This window comes from Sinocyclocheilus rhinocerous, unplaced genomic scaffold (assembly GCF_001515625.1).
Source record: "Sinocyclocheilus rhinocerous isolate Xijiao unplaced genomic scaffold, SAMN03320098_v1.1 scaffold852, whole genome shotgun sequence".
Lineage (NCBI taxonomy): Eukaryota > Metazoa > Chordata > Actinopteri > Cypriniformes > Cyprinidae > Sinocyclocheilus > Sinocyclocheilus rhinocerous.
This window is the reverse complement of record NW_015626422.1, coordinates 64,432-72,978: the sequence shown is the minus strand read 5'-3', so window position 1 is coordinate 72,978 and position 8,547 is coordinate 64,432. Positions and strand designations below refer to the sequence as shown.

The window sequence follows — 8,547 nt, the reverse complement described above, 5'->3', positions numbered from 1 at the left end:
CGCTAATTCGAAAGTGAAAGTAAAATGCGCACGGCGCTTTTAAGCTATTTAAAAGCGAAGGAAAGCGAGGAAAAGATGGAAAATTGAAACAAACTAAAAACGAACAATTGCTTTACGCCGAATTGCCGCTATTTGAAAGTGAAAGTAAAATGCGCACGCCGCTATTTAAAAGCGAAGGAAAGTGAGGAAAAGAGGGAACGCCCCCGCGGTGATACCGGTATTACTGGTGTTGTCACACGTCGATTAACCGGTGGGAAATTTCCTCACCGTCACAACCCTAGTGTGTATCAGCTGTGCTTTAAATTAATGCATGCCTGCTGGAGATCTCATGCTTTATCGTTCCTGATGTTTCTCATCCAATCAGAGAGTGGAGGAGTCAGGCAGCGCTGCAGACGGTTCGTCCGGCCGCGAGTCTCCAGCTGATTTCTTCAGTCAGCTACCAAAGAAAGAGAAAGACCGAGAGCCCTTCCAGATCCCCGTGTCCTCAGGTGAGCGTCTCTGAATGACACGCGTGTTATGATACTGATGTTCAGATATGAATGTGGTGCTGTGTTGAGCAGATACAGACGGTCTGATCAATCAGGCTCTGTTGGTGGGGAACTTCGAGGCTGCGGTGGATCTGTGCTTGAACGACGGCCGTTTCGCCGAAGCCATCCTCCTGTCAATCAGCGGAGGGGAGGAGCTACTGAAGAAGACCCAGCAACACTACCTCCACCGACAGACCAACAGCGTCTCCATGGTAACCGCTAACGACTGCATCTATACGGGATTCATTAGTGGAAACTATATCAGTCTTAACATCTCTACTGTAGCTGTTATTTATTTGTTTGTTTATTTGTTGGTTGTCTTACTAAAATATTATTAATAGTAATAATAATAAAAATACAACAATAATAATAATTAAAATAATTGTAAGTTGGCAACTAATAATAATAATAATAGCAATAATAAGAATATTATCACTACTACAGTACTACTTATTAATTATTATTAAAGTATTTTAATAAAATTTTTATTGTTAATATTCTTCTAATTATTCTTATAAGTCTTGTTAGTCTTATTATTATTGATAATATAATAATAATAATAAAACGACCAATATAATAAGAATGCTAGTACTACTTCTACTAATAATAACAACAATAATATTAATTAATATAGTAATATCAATATTGTTAATAACAATACTATGTAGAATACTAAATTAATATTAATAACAATAGTTGTAATAATAGTTATTATTATTAAAGTATTATAAAGTTATTTATGTTGTTAGTTTTCTTATTAGTCTTCTAATAATTATTATTATTGATTATAAAAAGATGACTAATAACAAAAAATAATAATTCAGTTAATAATAAGTTGACAAATAACAACAACAACAATATAATAAGAATACTACTACTAATATTAGTAATAACAACAATAATATTTAAAACAATAATAATGCTAATAAAAATTCAATTAAATTCTTAAAATATTATTAAATAATAATTATTGTTGTAGTATTCATTTTCTTGTCATTATTAGCCTTTTTATAATTTATAATTTATATTTTAAGTATAATAATTATTGTTATTTTTATAATAATAATATTATTATTATTAAAATACTATTAAATTATTGTTGTTGTTCTTGCTTTTATTAGTATTGTTATTTTTCTTTTTATTATTAGTCTTATTTATTATGAGTAATTATTATGATTATTTTTAATAATATCATTATTATTAGTCTCAGTATTCTTTTCACTATTATCTTTCTTATTATTGGGGAAGTGGAAAGGCTGTATTTAGGAGTTGTTTTTCCCCGTCAGCTGATCTCGTCAGTGGTGACACAGAACTGGCGTGATATCGTCCAGAGCTGTGAGCTGGATAACTGGAAGGAGGCGCTAGCGGCTCTGCTGACCTACGCTAACCCCGAGGCGTTCGCTCCTCTCTGCGGTGAGAGCATCACGAGTCTAACCACAGTCTCTTGATTAGTCTGCTGCTGCTGACAAACACACTTCTGCATCAGTATAGAGTATAAGAGCGCTGAATGCAGCTCGTCCAATCAGAGCTCAGAGTCTGGAGTGATTGACAGCTCTGTGTGTGTGTGTGTGTGTGTGTAGATACTCTGGGTGCTCGTCTGCAGGCTGAAGGCACAGAGAAGCACTGTCTGCAGGCCTGTCTGTGCTTCATCTGCTCGGGGAACATCGAGCGTCTGGTGGAGTGCTGGACGTCACAGAGAGACTGTTCTTCTCCGCTGGAGCTGGAGGTCACACACACTCACTCTTTTGTATGCGACCCTGGAGCACAAAATCAGTCTTAAGTCGCTGGGGTATATTTGTAGCAATAGCCAACAATACATTGTATGAGTCAGAATGATCGATTTTTCTTTTATGCCAACGTCTGCAGGCTGAAGGCACAGAGAAGCACTGTCTGCAGGCCTGTCTGTGCTTCATCTGCTCGGGGAACATCGAGCGTCTGGTGGAGTGCTGGACGTCACAGAGAGACTGTTCTTCTCCGCTGGCGCTGGAGGTCACACACACGCACTCTTTCACGCTTATATTGAGTGAATGCTGTCGTGCACTGACGTCTGTGTTCACGTGCGTCTGCAGGATCTGGTGGAGAAGGTGATGATCCTGCGGAAGTCGATCGAGCGTCTGCGTAGCGGCGAGGTTTGTGTTCAGAGCTCAGCGCTGACCGAGAAGCTCATCCAGTACTCCAGCATCCTGGCATCACAGGGCAGCTTGACTTCAGCGCTCCGCTACCTGCCTGACAGCCCAGACCAGGTGCACACACTAATACACATTTACATAGTAACAGTGAAACTTACAGGTGAGCAGCTCATGATTTTCAACGTCTGCATGTGTTGTGAGTTTGAGTCGCTTATACTGTTGGTAACACAACACGCATCAGCTGTCCTCTGAAACATGTATTAGGAAGAAGCACTTATGAGCCAACTGTTGTCAACAATAGAATTTGGTTTGGTCTTCCACCAAAATAAATTAGTATTATATTTTTTGTATTGTTTGGTAAAATTATTATTATTATTAATTTAAATTTAATTATTATTATTAAATGCTTAGTTTTTATTTTACAGTACAATAGAATTATTGCGGTTTTATTTTTTATTATTTAATAAAATACAAATATTTGAAGAAATAATGAAAATTATTTCTAATTTAAATACTAATTTTAATTTTAGAGTGCAATATTATTATTGCAATAGTAATATATTTCTTTATTGATTTAATTTTTTTAATTGTATTATTATTAATAATTAATAATACAGTATAGTAGAATTATTGCTGTTTTAATTTTTATAATTTAATAAAATAAAAATATTTAAGTGATTAAATAATTATTGTTTATTATTATTATTAAAATGCAATATTATTGCTATAGTAATCTATTTCTTTATTTTTATATAAGTTAATAAAATAAAATAATATTAGTGCTATAGTAATATATTTTTTATTTAATTTTTATAATTTATAATCTAGTAAAATGATGTGTGTAAATAATTAATAATAATAATCATTATTAGAATTTTTAAATACTCAAATTGTATTTAACAGTACGGTAGTATTATTGCTGTTTTAAAATTTATAAATTAATAAAATAAAAATATGTATTCATGTTTTTTTCAGAAATGTGCCAGTCTGTTCTGTGTGTTGTACAGGAGTTGTGGTGAGTGATGTGTTTGGTAAGTGTGTTCTGTATGTGTGTGTTTGTGTGGTTTAGGCTGGTGTTCAGATGTTGAGAGAGCGACTGTCACACGCTAAGGGTGAGATCCTGCAGAGACCGCAGCCGTCTGCGCCAGCAGGAGGCGCTAAAGCACCGGCAAACACACATACTCCTGCAGCACACACACAGGTGAGACACAGCACTCACACACACACACACACACTCCTGCAGCACACACACAGGTGAGATGCAGCTCACACACACACACACACACACACACACTCCTGCAGCACACACACACACACACAGGTGAGACGCTCTCTGTGATGAAGAAGTGCACGCCGTCTGCTGATGATCAGCAAACATTATTTGTTTCCTCATGGCCTTGATGAAATTGCGCATCTATTGAATATTGTGAAAGACGAGGCTTGCGTACAGTGTGTGTTTGCACAGGGGCATCTCGTCTCGTCTGATTTACAGTGCATTCTCATGCGTCATCTGCATGTTACAAGTGTTTGCTGTCTTTAGGGAGTTTGTGTTGAAACACAGTAAGGTTATAGTTTAAAAATGTATAATATTTCTATTTAGCTTTATTTTTGTTTGTTTAATTTTGGCAATTTTAGTACTTCATCTTAAACTAATATATTTCAGTTAGTTCCCAATGCATCATTTCTAATTGTCATTTAAATTTTTTTATGATAGTTTTTCATATGTGACCCTGGAGCACAAAAGCAGTCTTAAGTCGCTGGGGTATATTTGTAGCAATAGCCAAAAATACATTGTATGGGTCAAAATTATAGATTTTTCTTTTATGCCAAAAATCATTAGGAAATTAAGTAAAGATCATGTTCCATGAAGATATTTAGTAAATTTCCTACCGTAAATATATCAAAACTTAATTTTTGATTAGTAATATGCATTGCTAAGAACTTCATTTGGACAACTTTAAAGATGATTTTCTCAATATTTAGATTTTTTTTGCACCCTCAGATTCCAGATTTTCAAATAGTTGTATTTCGGCCAAATATTGTTCTATCCTAACAAACCATACATCAATGGAAAGATTATTTATTCAGCTTTCAGATGATGCATAAATCTCAATTTCAGAAAAATTGACACTTGTGACTGGTTTTGTGCTCCAGGGTCACATTTATGTTTTATTTTCAGGGCTCGCAAAATTTCAAAATCGCTGGTAGACATTCTTCAGATTTTGGTAGCCCAAAATGAATTTAAGTAGCCCGAATATTAAAAAAAAAAGACATCGGCTGAAATTCACTGCGGACAAATCAGCATGATTAAAAACTTAATTGATTGCTTTTTTTCTTCAAATAACAAGTCAAGAGAGTCGGGGTGCAACGGATCACAAAACCCACGGCTCGGATCATATTGCATTATCATAACACATCGGGTCATTTTGCAGATGAGCAAAAAAAAAATATGGTTCTTTATTATTTAAATAACAGAATACTTCTTTGATACAACAGCAAAAACTAGTAGCATATAGGGATGTAACGATTCACTCACGATACGATACGATTCACGATACTGTTTTCACAATACAATTTCTTTTTAACAAAATTAGATTTAAGACAAATTATAAATGAAAAGGTGTCCTTTTATTATTTCTCCAACAAAATGCTGCACATTTCTTTGTGAAATTGAAATATGTCAAATAATAAAACTAACTTAAAATTTTTAATCAAATCAAATAATTAAATAATACAAATAAAATAAATATCTTCATATAAACAAACTAAGGCTTTGGCTGTGCTTTTTCCATTTAAAATCAGAGGCAACCATTGCATTTTAATCACGATCCAAACAAAGATGCTAAGTACATGTTATGTAGATTGATTGCAATTAGATTGTATAATTTCGAAATTTGAAGCAAAAACAGAATGGTCTGATTTTAGCTTTGTGAATGAGACGCAAATGTCACTCTCTGACAGCAGGTGGCGCTTATGGAACAGCAGGTGTTTGTAGGCTGCTGCCCCTTTAAGACCGAATGCACGGATCCAATATAATGATGCACTTGAGATTTCTTTCTCCACTGTTTACATTCACTTAAGACATAACCGACTGTGTTTACGAGAATGCTTGCCGAGACATTTGTGTGTATGTGTTCATTCATATGCAAGGATACGCGAAAGAGGAATCAATTCTGTGTACGCGCATTGTCTGAAACGCGGCTCTCTGTGTGCGCTTTGAATGAGTGCGCGCAGCTCCGAATACACGTGAATGGTTTAAAACACTTGAATGTTTAAATCGGCAAGACTTAGAAACACGTGCAAACGATCAACTATGATCTGTTTTACCCCTACAAGCTAGTGAACATCGCAAATCAAAGAAGGAATTTTATATCACTGTTCAAGATAGCCCGTCGGGCAGGGCGCTGATACATTTTGGTAGCCCGACTGGAAAACACAATAGCTCCGGGACGTCGGGCTAGCGATTTTGCAAGCCCTGATTTGATTTCAGCTTTATTTAAAACTGTTAGTAGTTTTAGTAGCACTGTAATAACTGGCAATGGCTCTATCTTGAGTTCACATCATCATGCTTGTGATGAGGTTAACCTGTAATCCAGTAGTTATTTTAGGCATGTGTTGTAATGTGTGTTCAGGGGCCGTACGCGGCCGCAGCTTTTCCTCAGATGCCCCGTCTCTTCACTCCTCAACCACGTCCCGATTCTGCTGGAGCGTCACAGCCGGGCCTGAGACCCGCCTACCCACAACACCCTGCCACAGCTCCGGGTACCTGTCAATCAAATCAGACTCACAATACACACCAATCATTCAAATGCTGATATGCACACTGCTGTTCAAACGTTTGGGGTCGGGAAGATTCTTCAAAGAAGTCTCTTCTGCTCACCAAGGCGGCATTTATTTGATCAAAAATACAGTACAAAATTGTGAAATATTTTTACAATCTAAAACAGCTGTTTTCTATGTGGATATCTGTTAAAATGTAATTTATTCCTGTGATCAAAGCTGCATTTTCAGCATTATTACTCTAGTCTCCATGCTAGCAAAATGCTAACGACGTGTTAATCATGCTAAAAACAGGCTACAGGCTAAACAGGCTATACTATAATTCAGGGTTTTTTGACATTTACAGTAATATGATTCGTGCATGCAATATTTGTAAATAAAATCTATCTAATATGCTAATCATGTTAGAAACACATTAGCAACATGCAAGCAACATGCTAATAATGCTAACACCATGCTAACAAACTTTGTAAATAATGTTAACACCATGCTGATCATGATAGAACCATGCTAATGATGTTTAAAACATGCTAGCAACATGTTAACAAAATGTTAAACATGTTATCAACATGCAAGCAACATGCTTATCATGTTAGCAACGTTAATAATGTTAACAACATGCTAACAAACTTTGTAAATAATGCTAACACCTTGCTGATCATGATAGAAACATGCTAATAATGCTAAAAACATGCTAGCAACATGTTAACGATATGCTAAACATGTTATCAACATGCAAGCAACATGTTAATAATGTTAACACTATGCTAACAAACTTTGTAAATAATGATAACACCTGTTAGCATTAACAATGCTGATCATGATAGAAACATGCTAATCATGCTAAAAACAGGCTAGCAACATGCTAATCATGCTAAAAACATGTTATCAACATGCAAGTTTATTAATTCATTTCATTAGACACCATTGTGATGATAAATTGATATTAAATCATAAAACAGAATCAAGAAAAAATTTACAGAAAACAGAATTTAGAATTTAAAAGTAAATTAATTTAGAATTACATTTACATTAAATTTAATAATTTAGAATTCAAAAGTAAATTTAAAAAGCAGCTACTTAAGTGATGTTTACATTCAATCTCAATGTCTAACGAACATGTGGAAGCATTTCCGCATTTCCTTCCCCATTGATGAATATCGTTATAAATATTGATATCGTATGATATGGAAAAAATATTGTCAAGTCAAGTCACATTCATTTGTATAGCGCTTTATACAATACTGGCTGTGTCAAAGCAGCTTTACAGAGTCAAACAGGAAAATAGTTTGTCAATGTTGCAAGAAGATAATAACAGAGTCATTTTTCAGCTAAAGTCAGTTCATTGATGATTCAGTGATGTCATCATCCAGTTCAACTCTCTTCCAATAGTGTCTGTGCAATTGTAATAATATTTTTGGCCATATCACCCAGCTATACACCAAACAACAGTGTATTATTAGCCATGAAAAGTATGTGGATGCTCTTCAACCGTCGGTCTGTAATGATTCATTCCTGCAGGGTTTGCTCCGTCTCAGCCGTTTGCTCAGTCCGGTCCTCTTGGAGCTCCGGTGGGTTTCATGTCCGGCCCGTCGATGCCCTCCTCCAGCCTGGCGGGTCCCTCGGTGCCGCCCTCCTCTCCACCGGGTCCCATGATGCCCCCAGGGTTCATATCGCCCACGTCTCTGCCAGGCGACCCTGTGCCCTTGTTTCCAGCCGCTCCTCACACACAGGCTCCTGCGCCTCCTCCCGGCGGGGCCTATCCTCCTCTCGGAGCCGGGTATCCTCAGGGCGGCCCCGGAGCACCAGCGTCTAAGATGTGTGAGTGAGAGAGCGACTGTGTGTGTGTGTGTGTGACTGTGTGTGTGTGAGTGTGAGAGTGTTCACCAAAGCTGCATTTATTTGATCAAAAATACAATAAAATAAATGACTGATTTTTAAAAAATTTAATATTTATATAAAATATTTTTATATTAAAGAAATCTTAAATATTAAAAAATATTTATAAATAAATTCATTTTTATAAAAGTAAAATTGTGAAATATTATTATAATGTCAAACAGCTGTTTTCTATGTGAATATCTGTTAAACTGTAATTTATTTCTGTGATC

The 8,547-nt window shown here is 35.9% G+C and overlaps 1 protein-coding gene across 1 annotated transcript in view; it reads left to right on the top strand.

The window, feature by feature from the left end:
• The window catches only part of sec31b (SEC31 homolog B, COPII coat complex component), a 27,377-nt gene that overhangs the window by 15,023 nt on the left and 3,807 nt on the right, over nucleotides 1–8,547 (top strand). Inside the window, exons 15-22 of the mRNA XM_016521603.1 lie at nucleotides 365–488; nucleotides 561–739; nucleotides 1,814–1,940; nucleotides 2,108–2,253; nucleotides 2,597–2,770; nucleotides 3,726–3,857; nucleotides 6,289–6,418; nucleotides 7,958–8,257. Coding sequence (XP_016377089.1) covers nucleotides 365–488; nucleotides 561–739; nucleotides 1,814–1,940; nucleotides 2,108–2,253; nucleotides 2,597–2,770; nucleotides 3,726–3,857; nucleotides 6,289–6,418; nucleotides 7,958–8,257 — 1,312 coding nt within the window. The remainder of the gene's footprint in view (nucleotides 1–364; nucleotides 489–560; nucleotides 740–1,813; nucleotides 1,941–2,107; nucleotides 2,254–2,596; nucleotides 2,771–3,725; nucleotides 3,858–6,288; nucleotides 6,419–7,957; nucleotides 8,258–8,547) is intronic.